Below are 26,836 nucleotides of genomic sequence, written 5' to 3' on the forward strand. Positions count from 1 at the left end.
TGACCTTTGTGGTACGCCATAGGTCATATTTTTTGTGTTCCATGTAAATGGTGATAGGTGGGCTCTTTCGATTCAATTGGTCACAATGTAAAAACAAATGGTTTCAATTAATCCGCAATAGTGTTTTATTTGTATAAGCCTATGCATGACTTGCAGTTAAAAGTGGCACCTCTTAACAAAACACCTATTCTCAAATCACTACGGTTTTACATGGCTCCAACCATTTTTGTTTTGGATGTACTTATGTGTGGCATTGTCTCTTCCTTTCTTCCCCAGTACAACACTGTAACATCAGATGCATGAATGGCGGAACCTGTACTGAGGACCAGTGCCAGTGTCAAAAAGGTTACACCGGACCACACTGTGGACAGCGTACGTACTCCATAATCTCCTGAAAGCCATAATTCTGCACTGCTATTGTATGGAAAAACAATGCAAATTCTTCATAATCCATGTCTGAGCAGTGAGACAAAACACTCACCATGCAGTATATCCAAGATAATACCCTTTTTATTTCAATGCATCTGGTTGTTCAATGGAATATTCCACCAATTAGTCCATAATGTGGAATCATTCTTGAGCCAGCTAAGTTATACACCATAAGCCTTGATGAATGAGTAACAGAACTACGCATGTCCTTGTTTAAGTCAATTGAATTAATATGTCTTTCCAACAAGGATACGCTAGGATGTCCCTTTGCCTTCTCAGAGTTTTCCTTTAGTCTTTACTAAGAGGCCTGGTTCCATCAGTTGGTTTTATATATTTTTTTTTAAACATATTTTTATTGATGGTCTCAACAGTTGCATTAGCGCACAGTGAACTCAACATACAATTGCATTCATAACAATATCTTCGTTAAATGATTAACAGTTGTCATTTAAATAGTCGTTTCAGTATCTGAAAGCATATCACAGAGGTATGCCCTGAATGGGCCCCAGATGTCTTTTGGCCTACTCATGCTCGGTTGGGTCAGTACATATTGCTCCTCGCATTCATTTATGTAGGTTAACTCCCGTAGGAAGGCGTCCATGGTGGCGGCGGCCGGGCTCTTCCATGCCTTCAATATACATCTTTTAGCTGTGACACATGACACATTAAACAGCCTTCTGAGTTTTTCGGAACATTTACCGATGTCACCGAATAAGTATTTTTGTGGGGTCAAGTGCGGGGGGATCTGTGTGACTTCATTTAGTATATTCGCAACTCCTTCCCAGAACCGCGCCACGGCTGGACACTCCCAGTACATATGATAGGACCCCGCTGCCGGGGACCCACACTTGGGACACTTGCCTGGGTCGTCAGGCGTAAATGTAGCTATCCTAGCAGGGGTATAGTGCAGCCTGTTTAGAATTTTAAACTGTATTTGACGAAGCCCAGCATTGAGGGAGACTCTTTTCGTAAGCGCACAGTATCTTGCCCACTTTTCTTCTGGTATTGGCATTTTCATGTCAGTTTCCCATTTCTCCCTCACCTGGTTTACCACAACGGAGTGAGTCTGTATTGCCTTATAAAGTTTGGAAATTCCCAACCCGCCCTGTGTAGTGGCCAGCCGCAAGTACGGGTGGGAAGGGGGTTCGTCTGGAAATGACGGCCAGCGCCTTTGATATGCAGATCTCATTCGATAATACTGCAATGTCTTCAGTTGCCCACCTCCCATGCCCCTAGTGAACACCGCAAGGGTCGCAAACTTCCCCTCTATGTACATGTCACCTATTTTCATCTCCATGCCAGGGTCCCAGGTTTCCTGTATGTCGGTATCAAACGTGTGGGGGGGGCCAGGGTATTTCCACAAGGGTGTATCGGGGTTATACGGGATCTCTATTTTCAGTCTTTTGTATATTGCTCCCCAGGCTTTCACCGTGCAACTCACAGGGTCGAATTCGCAAGAGTCTTTATGTCCAGTATTAAAAATCACTGACCTGATGTTCGTGGGCTCGGTGGTGTATTCTTCTATTTGCGTATGAGGGGAGTTGTCACATTCATCGTACCAGTACTTTGCAAATTGTGCTTGTGACACAGTGTAATAGAGCTCAAAGTCTGGTGCAGCTATTCCCCCCTTCTCATATGGCTCTGTCATCTTCTCCCAGCTGATTCTGGCCGTCCTCCCGTTCCACAGAAAGGACACCACCATGGAGCGAAGTCTAGAGAAGAACTCTCTCCCCGGCCATATAGGGATATTTACAAATAAGTATAGTAGTTTCGGAAGTACAATCATTTTAAGAATGGCAATTCTACCGTGTAATGAAATAGGGAGACGCCTCCAGACCTGCAATTTAATGTTAAGTGTATGCAGCGCCTGGTCGTGATTATCCATGTATAATGTTTGTTTATTACAAGAGACCAGCACCCCAAAGTATCTGATGTGGTGTTCAGACCATTTAAGGCCACACATGTGAGCTGGGCATTTTGTAGAGGGGGTGAGCGGGAACACTTCTGATTTGGAGCTGTTGACCGTGTATCCCGAGTATTCTGCAAATTCGTTGATGTCTGTCATGATGGGGACAATGTTTTTATCGGGTTCTCGAACATAGAGTAGCGTGTCATCCGCATATAACGATATTATTTGGGTGGCTCCCTTCAGTGTTATGCCCCTGTTGCCATGTCTCAACCGTATCGCCGCTGCCATGGGTTCAATTGTCAAAGCAAAAAGGATAGGGGAGAAGGGGCACCCCTGTCTGGTACCTCTGTCCAGTTCAAAAATTTGAGACATAGTTCTATTCGTGTATACTTTCGCACATGGAGCTGTATAAAGCAATTTGACATATTGAATGAAATATGGGCCAACCCCAAATGCCTCCAACACCAAGAACAAATACTCCCAGGAAACCAAATCAAACGCTTTCTCGGCGTCAAGGGAGATCGCCGCTGCTTGTTTGTTCGGGTTAATCTGTGACATTATGCCAAATAGCCTACGCAAATTTAGGGCGGTGGACCTTTGGGGAATAAATCCGCTTTGATCTGTGTGTACTAATAATGGCGTGATGGGTAGCATACGGTTTGCCAGCACTTTCGCAAAGATTTTTGCATCCACATTTATCATGGACAGGGGTCTATAGGATGACATATCTTGCGGCGGGCGTCGAGGTTTGGGCAACACCGTGATTATGGCCTTGCGCATTGTTTGTGGCAGGGTTTGTTTACCCAGGGCCTCCCCCCACACCTCGAGCAAAACAGGGACCAGTTCTTCCCGGAATTCCTTGTAGAATTCCACTCCCAGGCCGTCCGAGCCCAGCGCCTTACCAGACGCGAGCCCCTTGATCGCCTCAGTGAGCTCCTCTGCCGTGCAGGTTGCTCCAATATCAGCCTATTTTCTTCTATGAGTTTGGGGGGCTCCAAGGTGGCCAAATAAGCTTTGATCTCATCGAGGGATTTCCTATCTTTATTTGCATATAGTGTTTTATAGAACTCTACAAATTCATCGTTTATTCCCTGTTCGCTTGTTACCATCACATTTTGCGCCGTGTGGATCGATGCAATCGGGGCCACATGATGTTCCTGCTTAACCAGATTGGCCAGCATTTGCCCTGCCTTATTCCCCTCCCCGTACCTCCGAGCCCTGGAAGGGGCTGCTATATAATGTACTTCCCTTACCGCCAGTTTGTCAAATTCCCTGAGAGATTTATGTATTTCAGCAAGGGTGTCTCCTCCATGTGTCCGGCCATATGTCTCCTCCAGTATGTTCAGTTCCCTCTCCACCCTCTCCATATCCCGGCGCACCTCCATTAGAAGGCCCGCTGTTTTAGATATTAGGACCCCTCTTACCCACACCTTGAATGTTTCCCAGACTGACGAGATATGGTCAACAGACCCTATGTTGTCTGCAAAGAAATTGGCGATGTCTGTGTGTAGGCCTTCCGCTACGTTTGGGTCTTTTAATATACCAATAGGCATTCTCCACCTTCTAGCCGGCTTAGGGACGTCCCTGAGGGTAATTTCCATGGTCACGGGGGAGTGATCAGATAATGTACAGGGGAGGATTTCGCAACTCTGTAGGGCGTGTGTAGTATTCGAGGGGACAAACCAATAGTCTATACGTGACTCACTATCATGTACGGAGGAATAGAACATGTAACGCTTGCTTGTTGGGTGGAGCACTCTCCAGGCATCTAGCAGGGACAGCTGCTGTGTTATCTGCTTCAGAGCAAGTGCCGTCCTAGACGGTGGTCTAGGTGTCTTGGCGGACCTGTCCAGGGTCTGGTCTAGCACCACATTAAAGTCCCCCCCATAGTATGGTTGTCGCTTCATGTTTAGCAATGATTTCAAATATGTGTAGGTAAAAGTCTGGGTCTTCTAGATTAGGACCATAGGTATTTACCAGGGTTGTCTGTTCTCCAGCAATTTCCCCCCAAACAAGCACATATCTACCCGTCGAGTCCACCAGGTGGCCTTTCTCGATGAACCCTAACGATTTGTGAATCAAAATGCTTACCCCCCTAGATTGTGAGGAGTAGTTCGTGTAATAGCGTTGCTTGCCCCATTTCACCAGTATTTGATCATTAATCAAGCCCTGCAAATGCGTTTCCTGTAGCATTAAAATTTGAGGCCCGTGCCTGCTGACGTAATTGCCCACCTTTCTGGCTTTCATTGGATTGTTTAGGCCTCGGACATTCCATGTCATTAGTTTAACCTTTAACCCATCACCCATTACCTACGTATATGCATTGTATTGTATTGTGACAACCATAGATGCATGTGCAATCAGGACTGGAGTGGTGGTTGCATCTGTGAGACCTTTTTCCAACAAACCTACAACCTTCAACTGCGCAAACTCTCTTCCCAGACTTAAACTCGTCTGGGCGGTGATCACAACAAGAAAACTTCCCCTTTTGCCCTTTCCCACCCGCCACCCACATCATCTGCCCCAACTTGACGATGAACCCAAACAACTGATTGGAACATTCCTGAGGGTGCTTCGTCGCAGAGCAATGCCCAGCCGTCTGGCCGCCCACACGGGAGACTCTACGGCCCGGTTACATCGGGTTTTGGTCCAGTTTAGCTGTGTCGACTGCACAGCAAAGAGAACATGTTTCAGCTAGCAGGGGGGATGCCTCATCCGTCCACCGGATCGCCTCTGCCTTCACCCGGCAGGGTCTTGCATTTGGGTCTCTTGCACGATCTCTAGGGGGCAGCGGAATAGAGGCCTCAATATATGCCATCTCCTCTGCAGGGTTTTCAAAAAAGTGGGCTCTGCCCCCATGCTGGATTCTCATTTTCGCAGGGAAAGTCAAGGCATAGGGTGTATTGCGGAGTCGTAACTGTTTTTTGACCATCTCGTAGGATCTGCGTTGTGCTTGTATACTTGCAGAAAAGTCCGGATATATATGTATCCTGTTGTCTTCATGGTGTAGTGTACCCTTTTCTCTTGCTAGTCGAAGGATCGTGTCGCTGTCCCTATAATTCAGGAGACGTGCAATGATGGTTCGGGGTGGAGCGCCCGGCTTGGGGGTTGGTGCCAGGGTGCGATGAGCCCTTTCAACGAGGAAGTGGTTGGACAGGGAGTCTTCCCCTAATACGGATTTCAATAATTCTTCCACACTCCTTTCCATGGAGCCCTTCCCAAACGACTCCGCCACTCCAACAATGCGGATATTATTCCTGCGGGACCTGGATTCAAGATCCTCGCACTTATTTTGCATCTTACAGAGCTCCGTCTGGAGTAGGGCTATATCACGACCGTGTTGTGTAAGCACGTCTTCATTTACACCTATCCTGTTTTCTGCCTCTGAGATGCGTGCACTTTCCTTTTCCACTCGCGCTTTCAAGGAACCAATCGTCGCCACTATGTCATCCAGTTTCACGTTGACGGCCAGGAACGCATTTTGCACAATTGTTGCCAAGCGGTCTAAGGGGTCTGTGTTTTGGCCTTTGGAAGTTTGTGTTGCACCTCCTGGTGTCTCCTGTTGTTGGGAGCTTGTGTAGGAATCCATTGGGCCGGTCTTTCTTACCCCTGCAGCTTTCTTCTCAGTGCGGCCCATTAGGCGACGTCGCAACTTCCAGAGTGGACTGTGCTTTCCCACGTATGTGTGTTGCTGGCCGTCAATGACTGCCCGCAGCAGTTATGCTGTACGTTGTTAGCGCACCGCAATGCAGGTATGGGTTTTATATTTGAGGCTGTCGGTAGTAGAAATCAAAAGAGAAAGATTTAGAAATACAATGATTTTCTATTTCCTGTTTTAGATGGTTTCGTACTCTATGCAAACATTTTGTAGAACTTCTAGAAGTGAATACGCAAACACTTAAGCTTAGTCAAAACATTCAGTTATATTGCCAAAATGAATAACCATATATCGCCCAAACACATTTTACTTGAGTTTATGAAAAAGTGTTTTGTGGTTTAGAAGCGGCACGCAGCTATTTGTCTTCTAAGTCCTAGATGGAACTATTATGAAAAACGATTTGCAAATTCACTTCTAACAATTGGAGAAAAAAATACACTGTAAGAGGAAACCACTGCAGTGTGCAGGTTTACCACGACCTCAGCGGAGAAAAGCACCACATTTTGAGCAGTGTTTGCAAAGCTAAAATGTCTTCTTACAGCCCAACTTTCTTAGTAAGATACGTGAATCTTAAGTTTTAGTCACAGAGCAGGGTCTTTTCTCAAATGTGTCTTACTGTATTTAAATACTTTTCCTTGTGCATTCATACAACAAATATATCATGAAAAATATATTGCATTTGTATGTAAATGTACATTTACATTTGTCATGACTTGCTTAGAAAGCAGTGCGTGGGTGTAATTGGCTTAGACTATGATGGAACATATTGCAGTCACTGTACAAGTGATTGTAGCATTTTCAAAAGTGGCTAAACCTTATGCTTAAACTAACGCGCCGAGTTGCAATTGATACCAACGTAGCAAAGAAAGGTCCCGCAGCATATGTGATGTTAATACCTTATGGGTAGGAAAGTACCCCAAGTAAAGCATTGAATTATCCCTAAACTATCTCCACCCTTTACAGTGCATTTGTGATTATGTTTCTTAGTTCCAATTTCTCATTAGCAGTCCTACATGAGTCCTGCGGTGTTACCCTGAAGGTAAGGGCAATTATTGTGTAAGACTATTAACAAAGGCACAGGACTATGCAGCCATGCAGGACTTGCATCCATGTTATGACTCCAGTTTACCATTATTACCAAATGGAGCAGAGACACATGCAAGATGCTAAGCTACTTTTTCTTCACAATCCCTACCGCGGCAGACTGTTGGTCAGTTGCAGGGTGTGGGTGGTGTCTGCCGATGTTCAGTCAGTGTCAGGCTAGTCGATCCACTGAATAGAAAAATGCAGTCGGGTTTTTAGCGCCACCACAAAATATGCCAGCAATCTCCATTCAAGTTTATTTTATGTAGGCTTTTCTGATACATAATGGCTGTGGATGTCCTGGAAACCTGGCTGAATTTTTCTATCTGGGGGATAGATGAGCCGAGCGCTTCTTTCAGCCAAACCGGAATAGCGACAGACCGACCTGTTGAACAAATGGTTTGATGTCAACACCTGAAGTCCTATGTGGTGGCTGTGCACCAACATGTCTGAGGGATTTGCATGAGGTTTGAGAGGAGACATTAAAATTCTAGCTGCATGTAAGAGTGAGCGGGCGAGCCTATAGTGTGCAAAATGGCAATTCAATTTCTTGGCATTATATGCACCCACAGTAAATATCTATTTTGGAATTCAAATGTGCGTCCATAGATCCATAATGAGTAGCATAGTTTTGCATCTAATATTACACATTAAAGGTGCATAGGCCATTGTATACTCAAACATGTAGCACCAGTATCAATGGGGTGTGCTATCCTGCACAAACAAACCTTTTTAGTGCCTCCCCCAGTTCCAAGAGTATAAAGCCTAAAAAAGATTTAAGTGGGGCGGGGGGGGAGGAGAGGGCTGCTGGAGTTTGGAGTGGAAAGGAGAGGGCACAGTATGCACTGCCTCCCTCCCAAAACACATAATAACTGCAAAAAGGATAACCTTTAGGATATATATATATATATATATGCATATATATATATATATATATATATATATATGCATACATCCATCATTACATCCTTAAGGCCCTGAAACAGTTAATTCAAAGTGAAATCCTACGTGTAATCACATTAAGAAGTAATTGCACTGTATATTACCCTCCGCACATGGAAGATCATGTCTTTGTTTTTCTAAATTGCAGCTGTTTGTGAGCAAGGGTGCCTAAATGGAGGAAGGTGCGTGGCTCCCAACCGATGCGCCTGTATGTATGGCTTCACTGGACCCCAGTGCGAAAGAGGTAGGCCAATCTTCATTACTTCCTCCTCCTTCTCCGCGTCATGCATATGGTCCTATTGTCAGTATAAATGTAGCATTGCATAAAAACAGCTGATCAACTGATCTAGGGGGTTACATGTGATTATAACTAATAAAAATAACAAATGCAAAATAACTATTTCCAAAATAACAAATTCTTTTTTTGTTGTTTTTGGGTCCCCCTCCCAAACCACCTTTTTTATAAAACGTTTCTCCCACGCACTAAAACCACTATTCATTCTCTCAACCGCATTTTTATTTTCTTTTCAAAATTAGTTATCTTTGTATTAGTTGTTTTTTCATTCATTATTTTTTCATTAGTTATTTTGTATTCAGTATAATCTCTACATACCGATCTAGTGACACCGGAAAGTACAAAAAGATGGCCTAGCTCGTTGTCATGTCAAGCGACTTCCAAGATGGATGAAGCTTATTAGACAGCTTGGAACGATGCCCTTTTCTCAGAGGCTCAATATGTTACCATATAACAGAAATAATTTAGGTTAAGAGACTTGTATTGCCAGATTTATGAAGACTAGAATGAAAACATTGCCCCCGGTGTGAGGAAAACCTAGGATTGGCAGCCTTATTTTAAATGAAGGAAGCTTTGAGCCTTGACATTAGGCACCAACGTATGAACTAATAGGCTTCTTATGAAAGGAGAAGAGTCGAAACAAATAACTACGTTTCTCTCTTCTTTGTACTTGTTTAATCTGGTATCCAAGATGTGTTTTTGAGATATTGTAGGGACTGGCCAAATCAATTAGAATGTGTTCGGATTGTTATAGAATTATTACCACTCTACCAAGGAGCTTGTTATCTCACGCTGTTTGGTTCCTAAAGTCTGAGCAGTTATCGGGCTTTGTATTGTCCCATTGCTCTGGATTAGGGCAAGCATGGTTACCAGGGATATGTCTGTCTTGTGTTTAATGCTCTGATCTACAGCATTTTCTCAGTTGCTAAAGTTTCAGATGTCTTAGAACTCTGGTGTATCTTGCCGGCTACTAGGAAATATTATAATGATAATTTTACGAAAGTGACTCATGAAAGCTATTCTTAATAATCAATGTAATGGTGCTTAATTTATCAGCCTTAATTGGCGAGGGGCTGGTTTTACCAAGCAGGCGATTAACAGTGATATCAGCTATCATAGTGCTTCATTCCAGGTGCTTCCTGCTTTTAACTGCTGAAATAAATGAAATTATTGTGACCCAGTTATTTCTACTCAGTTTATCTATCTTTGAAGGATGGCTGTGTTTCTCTGGTTATCACCCTAATAATAATAGTAATAAGATCAGGTATTGATATAGCACTTCATATCACCCTCAAACCGCTTCTAGACTTTTCTATCACCTGCCAATTCATTTGTACTCAATTACTCATCCTTGAAAGTATGACAGACTGATTTGGCCATGACTATTAGGCTTTGTATAATAAAAGTAATATTCAAGTAATAACATTATCAGGTTTTTATATAGCCGATCATGCTTTATTCATCACGTGTCTAAGTGATGTAACATAAGTGAGATTAATGGCATTCAATTCATCGACCTCAAAAGGATGCATCAGGCAAAAATCAATAATAGGAATATGAGGTTTTTTTTAATAGCAGTTTTTGCCAGATTCCTTCCACTTCTAAATGATCTAAAAAGTGCTTGTTTTAGTGTCTACCTTAATGATACTGAATGTATCCACCTTGGACTCTTAAAGGGCTGAGTCAGTAATGCCCTGATGCGGAACTGTGACAACATGTCATGCGCAAGCTCTTAAATTGCTGAGCTATCTTGAATCCTAGGTGTATCCGTCTTGCCTGATGCTGCAAGTGAGTGCTTCTTTTGTGCATTGATTTGTTTGTATACTTTTTGCCAAAGCTCTTTACATCGCGCAAAGACACTGGAAAACGATAGACATTGTGAAGGGGGATTCGGCAATCAAGGAATTACAGGAGAATAATAGGAACCATGGGATTGAGGGAAAAGCACGGGGTTAAGGTGAGATTTGAACTCTTGGTGGGTACTGATGATCAAGTAAGAATCTCGCAGTTTAGTGATCAGTAATATTTAAGAACAAAAGCATAAAGCGCTCTAGCATGAATGGAGAGGGCTGAAGAGAAGGCGTCCTGTGGATAAGCAGAGAGTGCACAGATAAGACTAGGGAGAATATAGACTACAGAGGTTAAGCAAGGAAGCCTAGAGAGTAAGATAGTCCCCGGTGTACCAAGTGAAGGGAGAGAGTGGAATGAAGCATAAATCGATCAAAAGCAAAAGGCGAATCAGAGAGCATGAGCGTAGGGGAGTGTCATGAATATACAGTGATTAAAAGCGTAACGAGCCAACAAGGAATCAAGGAGTGAGGGTATGGGGTGTGTCATGAATTGTGTCATGAAGGATATGATGATCAAAAGTGTAATAATCCGAAAACGGATCAAGGTGCATGGAGTGCCGTAAAGAGTGTCATGAACTGTGGTGCGATCGCGAGGGTAATAAGTAGAAGACGGCTCAAGGAACATAAATATAAGGAGTATAATGAAAAAAATACTGTGTCTGAATGACAACTTATGTATGACATTTACAGACCTGATGCTCAGAGAGTGTCAATAGTCTTATGCAAACCGTAGTTTTTTCTAACGTGATAGCTGCCTCCTGACCAGTTTGATTGCTATGCAGCCCGGGATTAGATTGTACTGTTTATATTTACCTATTGGTTTTCCCATTGCAGGGCATGACATGTCAGGAGCATGGGAACACAAAAGTGGGGTCCCTCGGTATTACACACCTCTCTAGTAGATGATCCAAATAATGATGTATTAACCTCATTTTAAGAGTCCTTGTCACGCCAGGGACACCCTATTCTTCAAAGTAATCTTTAATGCAGTGGCCGGCAGAAATGTTCTCAATCTTGATGAGTCCTTAGCCTCCTGCTTAACCTTTTCAATAACACAAATGTTCAAAGATTTGGCCAACAAAAGTGTTCACAAAGACTAGTCTAAAATGTCCATCCCTAGTCTAACACAGCAAAACAAAATGCCTTCCTCTCGGAGGGCTCTTCCTAGAGTTACTGGTGGTATGGACTATTCTCGAGTATCTCTGCTTCCGCCATATTTCCTAAGACCTCTCCAAGGCCTCACACTTCACAGCGTTCTCTTCTCAGGCTTTTACACAGCATGCACTTGCAGGCTTTTCCCAGACCTTTCGTTTTTTTGGCACTCACATCAGGTCTCTCCCAGACTTTGGATTTCAGCACATTCACTACATGACTCTCCTAGATCTTCACTTCAAGTCAAAGGGGTATTTCCACCCCTCATTCATGCTTCCTTTCAAACACGGGTATGTCTTCCTCTGCTGTCCAGGGAACCGCCCGCTCCTTAGGTTTCCTTTAGGACTGGACTCTGTTTTCTGACACTTACCGCCAGCTTTTACAACAAAAGCACAGTTTTGCCCAATGGTAAGTTTCATGGTTCTTTATGGCCAAAGGATCTTCTTCGCAGCCTGCAGATTCGTAATTTCCTCTTTCCCAGGAAGTGGCTTTGCTGTTGACACTGGGAGCTTTCAGTAGCATGTCTGCCTCTTTACAGTCATTTCTCCTCTGAGGTTGCTCTGCCTTTTCTATAGGCCCAGGGAGGGCTTTTGTGACCTGGCCCAAGTTTGGTTTTCAAGGTTTCTTGTAATTGATTTAGGATTTCTAATTCATGGTTTAACGTATTGTACCATCCCCTCTTTGATTTAGATTGGTCAGTTGATAATTAGAAACCAGCTGTCCTAGTGGTCAGTCCAGAATCTATAAGGGTACTCCCGTGTTGTGATGCCATCTTGGGATTCCCCTTGGGCTCAAACAAAGCTCGGCCATCTTCTGCGTTGCTCCACGTGTGAGGAATCGCTGGAGCCTGCTTCCACTCCGGACCATGAGCCATTCACTCTTGCCAAGATAGGGAATGCAGTTTCTGTCGTCTCGCCGGGGTTCACGGCGGGTCTGTGTTCAAAGTAGCGCACACTTCCATGGGTCAGGGTACCTCTGCCTATCAGGCTGGGAGAGGTTGACTCTTTAATCTGCGTATGATAGAAGCAGTTAGTTCTATTTTGTATGTTTGGCAGTGATTTTCATACTGCTGAAAGCATGTGTACTTGTTTACTCCAGCATGGTTGAGAAGACATTTTTATTAATGCCTGCTGTGAATTATATATAAGAACAATAAATAAATAAATAGTCAGGTCATACCTTTTCATGTATTGATCCGCTTGACTGGGTTAAAGAAATATTAGATCTCTCTTCTTCCAACTTCCGGGAGGCACATCAGGTAGCACCCTGACTATTCCAGTCCCTTGTTCTGTCTCACAGTCCTCACACCATAAAATGGAGAGTTCTGTTAACTCATCACAACACATATGCTTGCTTTGCCCATAATGCCAGTAATATCACTGTGAGAAAACATGTCCATGCTTGCTGTGCCCATACATGCCAGTATTCCCATGTAATCCAATACATATATTGGTTTTGCCAATAATGTCAGTAATGCTACTGTAAGTTAACATCTCCATGTTAGTTGTGCCCCCATATGATAGCATTCCCACCTCAGAGCACACTCATCTTGGCATTGGTCTCCCATATAAGAATACATGTCGGCTTTACCCACAACACATTCTTGCCAGTGTAAGAAGACTAAGTCCAGGCTGGCTGCACCAATAGATGTCCTGCTTCACACCTAGGAACGCTCATTTGCAGGCTTTCTGGAAGCCTGATCCTGTGCTTGGCCCCTCTGCACTGACCATTCTTGCATGTGCATATGCAGAAAAAGGAAGTTCAGGAACCAGGGATGGAGAATGATTGACACCTCCCTCCCTGAGTGCGTCTTCATGCACCATGGAAAGACATACAAGGAGTGTCAAATTAAAGACCCTGATGGCTCTGTATGGGCTCTGCCTCCTTGCTGACATCTACTGGCTGCAGGGACTGAGGATTTGTAGACCTTGAATTGTGACAGCGCCCCATGTGAGAGTCAGCAAGGCTTCTGTCCCTCAAGCAGTGTGCATGGCAGAATAGGTGACAGCTGGTGCATAAGTGGTCTGCGGTGTGCCCCACCACCCGCTATCCATTATGCAGCAGTCACCAGTGTTTGCCCATTTGTTGAACACACTGATGCCAGCCTAAGCATGTAACAATGGATTGAGTACTACACCGAGATTCATCAGGCCGCTGAGTGCAGGATTTCTAGAACTTGTTGCCACAACACGATCAAGAGAAAATGTTTAACTCAAAAGGGTTTCTGTAGCTCTCTGTTTTTTCGCTTTTGTATGGCAATATGCCTCTTATCATTTTGGCGAGCATACGATTTAATCTTATGCCAATGAGGACAGATGTTTCTCGCTGTGATTAAGGAGCTCCTTATACATCACTGCCCAGTGGAGAATTACAACCCAAGCGCACCTGAACTTATCTTCACCTATGAGAAGTCCACTATTTGATTAAACTGAGAGTCCCTCCAGGGTATATCAAGAAATAGCTGCAGATAAACCGAGAGCCTGCAGCCAGAATCGGTGCATTAACCACACTAAAAATCGGGCATACTCTCCAATGATAAGGATCACATTGAGGAATTAAACCAAGCATATCTCTGTGTTTGTATTATATGCTGCTCCATACTGCTACCAATGACTTAGTAGCGTCTTTTAAGGATCTGGAGTATCACCAGTGCCACACACAGTTACCACACGACAGACCGGTTGGACTATCAATACTGTTGTCTACCCCTGCAGAAGGTCCCCCAATAACCTGTATATCATAGTAGAGGAACGAAACATGTTGGGTTATTTTGCACAATACCAGATAGTGGGTTTGTTTTAAGAATCACACTGTAAAGACTACCCAAAAGGCTTATTTAAACCAAGCCCGTACGTGTACTTATGAGTAGGTTTTGAACATGTATTGTTGATCTTAATGAGAATTGTGCTTTGCAACATCATACTTGTGCCTCTAACCACGCAGAACGAGGGATTAGTACTTTGTATAATTGACTTGAACATTTTGTATTTGATCATATTTGCACTCCAAGTCACAGATAAGGTGTATGTAGCATGAATCACTTTACTATGGTTTTAACTGAATATGTATGTTTTACTTTTTGTACTAAATAAACAAGAATTCATTTCTACACATTGATGTTGGTTAACCTTGTTAGTCAGGTTGAATATTCCGATAACAATGGAAACTTAAACGCATGGAGCGATGCATAGACTAAATACAAGTCCTTAACTCCTAGAGATTCACACCATAGAATACAAGACATTGGGAGCTGTTAGAGTGTTCGTGTTTTGTATGAACCAGGTTTGCTCCCCTCTCTTTCATAATAGCCTGGTATCCCCTTAGTAAGTGTTATCATTTTGCACCTGTACAATCTGAATGACTGGATTGCTTTCAAATAATTTCTACAGTCTCACTTTTACAATATCTTGTTCCTCTAATGCTTCATTTCGGCATACAGATGCCATAAAAGTAAGAAACAAATACAAAATAAGTATAACATTACAATAAAACATTGAATAAAATAAAACAACAAATAGAAAAATCACAAATGTGCAGATTGAACAATAAATACACAGCAAACAGTCCATCATACAATAATTCATGTAACAACACAAATAATGTAAAGTAGCAAATGCACAAACTTCCTGCATAGCATATAGTGGTAAAACAACAATTGGTCCAGTATGGGCCCCTAACTAGGGAGACGCGAGGATTAATAAAAAACGTCCTCAGTTTTAGGGTTCCCTTCAGCTAGGAAAGCAATGCCCATGCCACATACCGTGAATCAGCTTGTAACAAATAGCATAGGGCCTAACGACACTGAACAAATTGAAGTTGACTTAGAACAGGAAGGATTGTTTGCCAACGAATAAAAGAATATAAGGGATTAAACGTTACGAAATGTAGAATATCCTCTTGATAAAAATCACAGTAAGGACATCTAAGTGAGTCAGAAAAACCCTTGCAATTGACTGTGTCACCTCTTAGATTCAGTAAGTTAAACCAAGCCCTGGTGAGAGGTCACCTAATAGAAATGTGATCAATGAATAGAAGGTAAGGTTGCATAATGTCCAAAGAGCTCATCAGCGCCTGTCTTCTATTGGCAGGAATTTACAAAGCATTGCCTTCTGGAGATTCCTTAAGGCATGCAATGAAGATTTTTTTTTTACACTGTGTTTACATTCAGCACTGAGTAAATCACCCGGAGAAATTAGTGACAGTGCCTTGAGTTAGGTCAAGGGGCTATTGGTGTAGCTTGCTCAAGGAATTTTGAGCCAACCTTCAGCCCCCAAGATAGCTCCAAGGATATAGTGTGGCAAAATGGCTCTTGGGTTAGACCAAGTTCAAAGCCAACACAATAGAGGTGCAAGAGCCCCATCATCCTCCAGAAACCCAAGTCCTGAAAATACAGGCGCAGAGCCTGGAAAGCCCAGAATTCCCTTTATGAATTTATTTTCTCTCACTCGTAAGGGGCAGCACTTTTTCAATGTCCTATAAGAATGCACCATAATTGGTTACTGCCTTAGTTATTAGTGCATGTACACTTTCTGAATCATTCCTAAGGTTTGGCCAGTGCACATTGCTTTAAAACGAGAAACCGCACCCAGAGATTGACCCGTGTTCAGGCACCCTTGGAATGACCACCCCTTTGCTGATCAGGGGACACATTTTAATGGGTTTCCTGCTGGGACCACAGGCCAGAACAGCAGACTTCACAGCATTAGTTGTTTACGTCCAGTGAGTTCATAAAAGTTGTGTACACCTCAATCCGCCTCTGGAGTGTCCGGGCGATAAGAACAGTATCATCTGCGTATGCCAAAAAGTGGCAACGCCCCAACATCTACCGTGGGGAAATCGGCTCCAGACTCAACCAAAGCACTATGAAGGCCATCAATATACAAAGGAAATATAATATAAACATGCATTTCTCCTTGCGCTGCTTAGTGCTTGCTGCCACTTATTTCTGGTGGTGGTGGAAGGTGTGGCCAACTCATTCCCTATTTTTTATGTTTTGTATTCTGGTAGTGGAGGATTTGCTTGTTACATTAAGAATGCGGGACTCAACATCCCAGAATGCGGAGCGAAACAAAGGATTTCATGTGCTATACCCCCCCCCCCCCTCCACCCTCTGGACATGGGTTCGGCAAGATCTAGGTATCTGCTAAACAATATTTGCACTGCTTGTGATGAAGCTGATATGCTTTGAGGACACTGAAGTTCCAAGGCAGGTAAAGCCATTCAGATATACTCAACCAAGTAAAGAATGAATCATTCCATTCAGCAGCCACACAATCTGACCTGTTTGGAGACATTTAATTCAATGAAACAAAGTTGCCGCTATGGCGTGAGCAAGTAAAGCGTGGAGCACTTGCGACATGGGAGCTGACACAGAAAGTGGAAATATGTGTCAGACATGTTATTACAGGTGGTGAGAAAAACATTTGATCCAGGAAAATAGGCACTATTTTGAGGAAGCCTACTCATTTGTAGGATCGGATTTGCAATCCCTTTGCGGCGTCTGCCGAAACATCAATAAAAGTATTTTCTCTTAAGATGAGAGAAGAGTTGCCTAACCTTAGGTGTACGAACTTTAACATTGAACTTTAGTAATGTATCAACTGCTAGCTTAAAGTACATTTCATCACAGCAAATTACAGAGGAGTCAGTTGCTACGTGGTACATTTCATTGTGTTTTTTAAAAATCGTTTCATTGACGTTCCCATTTATGAACCCCTCTATTAGTGGACCCCACACTTCCCCCCTCCTCCGCGCCCCACACCCCTTGACATATCCTGATCTGTTTTCCCACCACAAAGTAATTTACCAGTTTGTAATTTGTGGGGACGAGACAACAGAATACGAAAACAAGCATAACCAATAATTTCTAATAAGGCTATTTTGATTTTGCTACCATTTTCCAAAATGTACCGTATTAACTTTTTATCATTAACATCAATTAAAAATACCAAGAGGTCAGATTTGCTCAGGTTGGACCAAGAACTATGAGTAGCTCTATCCAATATGGAGCCAAATCTAGAGTTTGTGCTCCACAAAACAGGCGTACGCAACTCATTATAAGAAGATATTATGTACCAAAAGATTTTTCGTTTTCTATTTATTTTTCAAAGCAAAAAATAAGCATTTAAGAATGAATTTGTATATACATTTCTAATAGCCTGTAGACGTGCGGGCAGCATGCTGTGAAAATATAGTTAGTACTCAAGTGTTCCATTAGTCGAAATTGTTTTCCGAGCACTGATCTGAGGGTTCTATGTTCATTCATCAACTGCGTTTGTTTCGATGGGTGTTTTATCGAAATATTTTTTTTTTAAAACACTCAGAATATTTTACTTTTTGGAGGGGTTCCATCCAGCTCCCTCCCCTAATAATTTTACACTATTGCTGGTCCCCCCTTATATACCCTTTCCCCCAACCCCCTAAATTTTATCAATGAATTTTTCAAAAAACAAAATTCCCAAAAATCCCATAAAAACACTGTCAATGAATGAACATCGTACCGTTTAGAGACACGGTCACTGCAGCTCTGTCAGTCACAGAATGGCACCTATGAAAAGACATAGGGCCTCATTACGACTTTGGCGGTAGCCATGCCCTCAAAAAGGGCATGGCTGCCACCAAAACCGGGTCCGGGTTCCCTAAATGGGGAATTACCGGACAATTCTGAGTTTGGAGGTCCCGGTAATTCCTCCTACAGGGAACCCGGGCCCGGACCTTCCCCATTCCCATTTGAGCCCCCATAGGGCTCAATGGGAATGGGTGCGGGAGATAACAACGGGCCGATTACGACCGGCCCGTTGTTAGCTCCCTGGTTCCCTTGCGGGTCCCGCTATGGACGTATGGTAAAACCAGACGTCCACATCGGGTCCCGCGAGGGAACCTCGTAATCTTGCGGAATGGGTTTAACGGGTCCACCACCATTAGCGGCGGCCGTTAACCCATTCCACAAAGGTTATAATGAGGCCCATACGATCTTATGCTGCAATAAGAGAGAATACAAAGCTAAGCAACACAGGAATTACCAAGAGCCGATCAGAGAAATGCATACTTCAAGTTCCTTCACTTAGTCACTGTTCTCGCAGAATGTTAGCTTTTACAATCCATAGGGCTTGCAAAATAGAAGCCAGAGGCGCCTTCCCCTTGTACGATCTGACCTGATTTATGGCTCTGAGTTCCAAGTTTTTACCAGAAATAGTGAGTTCATTGCCTCTTAATTCCTTTCCCACAGAGCCAAAGATATTCAGGATGTATTTCCTGGTAGGTGGAGTTTTTATTTGGAACTGAAAAAGTGATTAACTAGAAGAGAAAAAAGAAATAGCTATGGGTACAACAGAACATGTTATCTCGCAGATTTGTCTCCAGTCCTTTCACAGGTTAATGCTGCTCATTAACTCAGATACGTTATTCATAGCGTTCTACTGCTCCATTAATGTAATGTAATGGCCATGGTATAGCGCCTTTTCCAATTGTTATGGTCTCAATGCACTGTAGGTGAGAGCCCCTGGTGGAGGGGGGACTGAAGTCTATGGGCCTCATTACGAGTGTGCTGGTGGGGTAAAAACAGTGCCAGTAAGCCTACCGGCACCGTTGTTTCCGGACCAGCACACCCTGAGTCTGCGAGCGGCTGCCGTCCCTCCCGCCAGTTCTGAGTTACTTGATGGTGTAATGCCTGCATTCCAAGCTTAGCTGCTGCCACACTTGCCTCCCACAGGCCTGCTGTTCACCCTGCAATCACCAATAAAAAAATAAATCCACTTTCCTGTTCGTTTCTGCCAGTCTAACTCTTGTCACGATCTCTGCCATGGAAAGAGAAAAGGGGCTCATTTTTTTAATCTCTTTCTTTTTTTTCATGGTGGCCATCTTAGCTTGGGAAAGTTTTTCTTTAGTGAAAAGGTGATCCCCCAAGAAAATCTTTTCTTCAAAGTTAACCCTTTTACTTTTAAATCTAATAGTACCACAGAAGTTTTTGTGGGGTGCCAATGGGCATAATTACTTGGGTCTTGAGCCGTGACCAGCTAATAATGATGCAGCTACCAGTGGTAAATGCCTTTTACTGCGCTGTTATTGCCTAATTGATTTACAACCGAATTGTGATGATTTAATGGTTCAAAGACACCCTTAAAGCTGTTTACAACAAATGGCCTTTCTGAAATTCACATACTTGATGATGAAGTGGAGGAATGCTCTGCTGTCATTTAAACCCATTTTAGACCATTGCACTGCTGACTGATGCTGCCATTCATATGTGCCCTTGTAGGCTTTTTCGAGTGAATACACATAATCACCTAGGATTTAAACAGCATTATTTGAATGTAACCTTCTGGGATTACATTTTCTATCTCAATGTATAATCGTCACACATGATCATAGTGGCACGCGTGGAGCAAATAACCCATATTTGCCCCATACAGTATTTTCCGTGTACGCTCTACCATACATATAGCCAGTGACCGTGACCAGTAGCCAGACGGGCTAAAAGGAGTGAGCAAGATAGGCAGCAGGGAGCTGTACAGCGGAGGGGATGGGGCTGTCATCTATGTAATGAAGATGCCGGTGCCCCCAGACTGGCTGCACCTGAGGGGGTGAGGGGCGGGTGAGGGTAGCGCTTCTTTTGGCCCAAGGAGCTTTAGTAATAGTATGATGGACACACATAAGACTCTTTAGGGGAGGTGTATGGTCAAGTAAATAACCCATGTTCACCCCATGCAATACTTTCTATGTAACCCATAACATACATGAGACTTTTGATCCCAACTCATGATTATGTGTAATTTTAAATGTAAGTATTTAGAATAACACCTCTTTAATATACCTTTAGACACATACAGGGGTGGACTGACTTATATGGAACTTCCTGGTGGGCTTTCACCTCTTTTGTGTGGTAACTTATTTTATTTACAAATGTTCCCATAGTGAAAGGGTTGGCCTTCCTGAAAATGTGTAATATGGGGCCAGTTAAAGCAGTATTTCCAGGCCTCCTTTGGTTCCCAGTCCATCCCTCGGCACATAACGAAGCCCGGAGTCTGTAAACTGCAAGTGGCTTAAGCAAAGTCACAGAGTAGGAGGGAGGCTTTTGCCAGTCAGTGTGTTTGCAAAAGATGCTCCCCTGCGGACATGTGGTGGCCCAGGGCATATAAGCATGCAAGGGATGCTCACTGTTGGGGATCCATGAGATTACACACATAAAAGTAAATCAGATCGACAAGTAAATGTTGCTATCATTAGTGTTGGTTCATGGAGGTGGTGTTAGAACATCTTGCACAATAAACAAGCATGGACAAAACCTAAAGTTGTGTCTTTTCTGTAGGCAGGTATTTTCCCCATGTTCAACTTTTTGACATTACAACGTTCATATTTGACAGTTTCAGTTTTCTACAAATCATCACAACACCAAAATTGATAAAGTCACTACATGTCTTTACATTTTCCTTACACGACAACACTGACATGTTACTAATAGCCTCTACATACATTGCCTATCCTATCCAAAATAAAACATTGAGACATGCTAAGTGCTTTAGTTCAGTTATGACATTTGGAAGTTGCCCTGAAAAGGCGGCATTTCAAATCACTCACCAAAGTTTTTATTAATGCGCTCAATGCATTAAATTACTTTATAGTATTAACAGCGTAAAGGTTATCACTATCACTCCTACTAGTTCAAAGATAAATGAACACAAATGATCTAATGAAAAACAATAATAGTAGAAGAAAACATGAATTTGCAAGTGCCAAGGAGTTAAAAGTTAAATCTATTGAATGTATTAGCAGAGACTTTCAGCAAGTACTTTAGTTCAGGGCCAGTGCTGGGATGCTGTATTGTTTAATAACAATTTGCACGAAGGCACACTGGGCTAAGAGTTCTTTTTTATTGCTGCAGAACCTGTTTGATAGCTACAATTAACTCATGACGTTTCAGACAGATGATTTTTCAGGAAGAAAAGGCATAACAATTGCAATGAGGTGTTAGGATGCAATCATCTCACTCCCTCCCTCCTCCTTCACTCCCTTTCCTAACATTTCCCAGATGTAAACCTGCATGAACCTCTCTGGTCATGAAAGATATCTGCCATTTCCACAAACTTCCATCTCTACCACGGGAAACCGTGACCACATATCTCAACTATTGTTCTTCAGATAAGAGTCCCTGGGGCTCATACCCTTACATGCCTTAAAAGCTCATTCCATTCCCTTGATGGCTTGTTTTTTCTTCTTCTAGCATCTAAGGGCCCTTGTTCTGGCATTAGACAGCGTGTTAGCCCCTGCCTTGTCTTGACCCCTTTTGGTTGGTCTGAGGCGTGGTCGATCCTTAGTAATGCTAGCCCTGGAGTTGGGTCAGACAGGTATTGCAGTGTCCTTTCTATGGAAGTGGAAATCTATCTCTGGAAAATGAACCTTCGTACTCACCCTCCAGCATGTGTTTGAAGGGGATCTGTTTACCCGGTGAAGTTTGGTAGCGTACTTGTGTATTTACAAGAAAAAGAGAGAGTCAAGAAGCAGAACGATTCCAGATCAATGCCAAAGGGACGATGAAAAAACGCATACCCATAGCCCAAGGAGATCAGTGGTGGGTCTTCACATGGAATCCTAACAAGGACTAGCAAGAGACAGAACCCTTGCTCATTTTCATACGCAACTCCATAACACTAGTCCTCTCTTCATAGGCATGTTCAACAGGTGCAGAATGTGTGCATGGCATACACTTGCTTTCTTCCTCTCAGTGTTTTCAGGCCGATAACCAAAAAATGCACGTGACCACATTAAGAATGGAAAATCAGAGAGTTGCCTAAGACTTTTTCCCACTTACTGGCAGAATCCTGAAAGCTCCTTTCCCATGCACTTGTGCGTTCTTCAATGTCACTGGGCCTAGTAAGATCGTTGTTTTGTTCTCACCTGTCCCCCATCCTTGCCTGGTTGCGCTCTGAAACACCTGTGTATGAGCCCGATATAAATAAAATATCATATCCTTGGGTTTGGTCGTGAGGCACACTCATGTTGAATGTTCAAGTTCCTCCTGTGCAAACTTATGATATGTCTGTGCGTCAGTCCAGAGAACTCATGTATTAATGCCCTGACTTGCAATATAGCTGTCTATTCTTGTTTAGTGCGATACACTGTTCTACCTGACTTCCAGTAGTGCTTGAAAGGTTGGCCAAGATCCCCACAAAATGATTTTTTAATACAAATTATACAATTTCTAATTATAACAAAACTTTGAAAATATATCAATGACATGCAACTATTGTCACATGTTTACATATGCATCTCTGTTGTATTACTTTATTGTTGCAGTGCAACACTTTCCACCCTAAGAAGGGCTACATTTCAGCAAGAATGTCATTGTTAGCAATGAGATATGTTCAGGCCTCGTGCCATACATCCTAGCATATGTTGCCAATTGGGCATTTTCAATAGCTACTGTACTTGCGCCAGCGTCGCTCAGTAGACCCCATCTCTCTGTCAACCACTTAGTTATTCATCTGCAGTAGGGCAATAAATGTGTCATGATCTAATGCCACGTGGGCTATTTACCCCCGCAGACACGCCTGAGGTTTAAGAGGATTGTGCAGTCCGCCATTCCATTAGGCTACCCGCAGCTATTTCCCATGTCTGTATGTCGGCTAGCGGGAGCATATGCCAAACGGGAGAATGTCTACTGCTCCCTATTAATAGCGGAAAGGTCCATAGCATCAGGGCAGGGGCAGGGATTTAAACCGCTCCAGCAGAGGGCCCTTCTGCCACTCAATTTCCATTAGAACATTCTAAAATTGTAGGGCATATACGGCGCCCTAGGCAGATGCTTGTAACTGCCTTGTTGTTGAACTGCACCTTCATAAAAGTAAGCACTAAACACAAGCACACTAGGGGTATCAATCATACAGGTGGCACCTCATATGCACACATCTAGTGTTTGGCATTCCTTTGAAGGGTTCAGGTCCACAAACAGATTCATTCTGCCTGGCACCTAGCTCAAGTTTCTGTTCCATGGAGCTCTGGCGGTGCAACACCGTTTTGCCAAAGCAAATTACCTTGTAATTTCTTTGTCAACATTACTACGCCCAAACACCACCATACCCCTATCCCCCATTTCCCTTAACCCTCCAAAAACATATAAAATGTAACTTCCGCGCGTAGTAATGTCATCGAAGTAAATAACATTGAATACCCGTCAGAGCATTGCCTAATCGGGAGGCCTCTGTGATCACATGTACCCAATTTAGTAAGACGAGGTTTGGCACATTTCATCATATCAGGCAACTTGGTCTACGTACTCGCAAACATGTGGTGACTTCTTAAATATTTATAACGTCTCATGAGACTGCGCCCTATTGTGAGCACATACTTCAATACCACCAAAACCCCATTCTTAAATGAAAGGCCTCAGTTTAGAAAAGCAACTTCCCTAACAATTACAAATGTCTCATTTTGCAAACACGCAATCACTAGGCCGCAACATCAAGTGTCTCAGGACAGCAAATGTTTGGGACATTGCAATGTCTTTTTCCATCTGTCCAATGAAGGTGCCTTGAGCACCAGAAGGATTGTTGGAGTCTTTGGAAGCTCCCTGAGTGGCTGTGTAGGGGCCGGGCAAATGAGATGAGCACTTTGGCAGACCAAAGTCTGAAGAGACAAGACAGGAAAGGAGCAATACATTGAATGCAAATAGTATTTATCATTTCAAGCGACTCTTCATTTAGTAGCAGAGATGAGTAGTGTAGTCACATTATAATGGCTTAGTATGACGAAAGTTTAGGTGTGACACAGATCTATGGCAGCAACTATGTGATAGCGAGATCACATTTTTCTACTGGGGCTCAGCGCTAAAGGTGGAACGGAAGCTAGAATGATTGGGGCTCAGCGCTAAAGGTGGAACGGAAGCTAGAATGATTGGGGCTCAGCGCTAAAGGTGGAACGGAAGCTAGAATGATTTGGTCTATCATCCCCAAGGGTAATTGTCTACAGTGGAGGCCTCTGCTATGCTTTACATGAATAATATGCAATCACATGTTAATGACATGCGTAATGGTCAGATATGTCAAAGATACATTGAATGCACGTCCACTTGTGAAGCCGTATTGAAAAATGACCCAAATCTATGTGACGTTCAGAGGCCAGATAACTGGTGTTAGCCATACATGCATACAGTATGATATAAGCAAAACAATTCAATAAAATCATGTTTCAGTATGGTGCTTCATACTAGGTGTTTCCTTGCTTCTAAGCGCTGTGAAAGCGAGCGTTAAATATACTATGCTCAGACGGAATTACCACTCACTGTCAATACTGGGCAAATGGGCTTAGTTTAGTGATTGATGAGATTAACATATAGTTTTCAGTTTTGACCAGAAAAAAGTGCCATCAAAAGAAGGGGTGAGAGCCTCCCTTACTGGCCTGCTGAACTTTCATGGCAGCCTTACTAGAGTGGGGGTGGTATTATGTTAATTAAAATTGAGGATGCGTGATGGCCTTGGGATTTGCTCAAGAGTTCCTGGGAGTTGTGTGGGCCACTAACCAGATAATCATATTGGATCCCCTCCTGCTGATGTCCGGCAGGGGGGTTCGTGTAAAACAGAGTCAGATGATGGAGGAGCCAGGGCCAGTAATTTTCCTGGGGTACACAAAAGGAGAGTTTGACAGAAAGGGTCTCCCGCTCCCTTAAAAAAAATATGGAGGTTGCAGGGGTGTCCCCCACGGGTTCCATGGGGTAATATTGACCCAAACAACTGGCGCCATTCTTGTATGCCAACATTTTTGCAGGGATATTGTCACATGGAACCCATTCAAACATGACCGTCCATTCATTACACGCCTATCTTTTCTGTATAGTATCCATAATGGAAACTGCAATGGCTGTTTTGGAAAGAGTCCTGAGGTTTTCATGAAGAGAATCCACACCTTTTGGCTTTGACTGAATAGAGTTACAAATGAGTTACCTACCCTCTCTTTCCGAAGCCAGGAAATGAAGCGTTGTCATCCTAACAGAGGCAGTCCAGGAGTAGGTATATTTGAGGGCAATGCAATGACTCCTGATTTTGAAGCTGTTTCCTAGAGTATTCCCCGCCTCTTCAATAGGTACCTTGTTAGGTAAAGTAAAAGAATGCAACTGTCTGGCTCAATGTGGACCGTCAACCTTGCCAAGCATTCAGTGGAACCGAGTGGGACACAGGGCCTCATTACGAGTTTAAAGGTAGCCATGGCACTATTAGCGCCATGGCTGCCTCCAAACCCGTGTCCGTGTCCAGGTAGTCGGGATGGGGTCTTACCTGGTCATTCCAACCTTGGAGGCTCAATGGGAATGGGGAAGGTGCTAATAATGGGCCTGCAAATTGCGGGCCCGTTATTAGCTCCCTGGTCCCTTAGCGGATCCTGCTAAGGGCGGCTGGTAAAACCAGCCGGCCTTAGTGGGACCCGCTAAGGGACCTCGGAATGCATCAGTAGGGGGTTAACAGCACCGGCATCCTTACTAGTGTTGTTAACCCTCTACCGTCATACTCGTAATGAGGCCCACAGTCATTACCAGGGGCAAGACCCTGCATGAATAACAATCGGATGTAAGAATTGATTGAATCATCAGAGATCACCTTCTCCTTCTTTCATGGTGGACTTCACAGCAGCGATGGAGATAATGACGACTGCCTCAAGGAAACAGACCCAGGTCTATTGGAGTCTTGCATGGAGGAAGTGCCATGGAGGATTCCGGAGTCGTTTATAAATGGCGGACTTAAGAAAATGGAGTTCACCGTAGTGAGTACACCATCTTCAAACACAATGTGTTGGAAGACATGTTTTTCTGATTCCTGGAATCAGGGATAGGTCTTGAGAAACCTTAGTAGGCTTGGGAAACGTCTTGTAAATGTGCTTGTTTCAAGCCAGCTAAGGTTAGAACCTTGTACTTTATGCTTCATTAACCCTTAGCATCCTTACATCCCAAAGGCTGTCATTGTCAGTTCAGGCATATCTGGGAGTCACTGCATGTGAAGAGAAGATCTGGCAGGTGGCCTTGCCATTATCTAAAGTAGGCAGGAGATGTGGTCTACAGCTCCAGCCCAAGTTGTCTGACTGCAATATTTGCACATTCTGGAGAGTTCTTTTTACTTTCATCAGCACCTTTTGACAATTAAAAAAAGAACGAGGAAACAACTTTTAAGAGAGGACACCCTGTCCAGCCTCTCGACATATCAGTGAGCAGGATAAGAATCTAAAGATGGCATCTGGTCTGGACTTCCTGGACTTTCAGACAGAAGACTCAAATCGGGTGGATGGGTGATTGAAGTCACATGATGTTCATGTGTAAAATTGTGTTAAAACATGAGAAATGTTTCTGTGTATTTCTAGCTGGAGATTGGAGAATCTCCAAAGGAAAATGTGAACCAGATGTATTTGCCCAAAAACAAATGTGATTGAAGGTCTACCAGGAAGCGTACCGGAATATTCCTGTGCTTTGGAAAAGAGGTACTGATTTTATTGAACAGAAAAATAGGACTTCCAGATTGTAGAGGAAGGAAAGATTCAACTTG

General features: G+C 43.3%; 1 protein-coding gene across 1 annotated transcript in view; it reads left to right on the forward strand.

The window, feature by feature from the left end:
* FBN1 (fibrillin 1) overlaps positions 1-26,836 on the forward strand; it is a 643,598-nt gene that overhangs the window by 114,880 nt on the left and 501,882 nt on the right. The window contains exons 4-5 of the mRNA XM_069624792.1: positions 277-372; positions 8,170-8,265. Of these exons, the coding sequence (XP_069480893.1) occupies positions 277-372; positions 8,170-8,265 (192 nt within the window). The remainder of the gene's footprint in view (positions 1-276; positions 373-8,169; positions 8,266-26,836) is intronic.

Source organism: Ambystoma mexicanum, chromosome 11 (genome assembly GCF_040938575.1).
Source record: "Ambystoma mexicanum isolate Mex_15411 chromosome 11, UKY_AmexF1_1, whole genome shotgun sequence".
Classification (NCBI taxonomy): Eukaryota; Metazoa; Chordata; class Amphibia; order Caudata; family Ambystomatidae; genus Ambystoma; species Ambystoma mexicanum.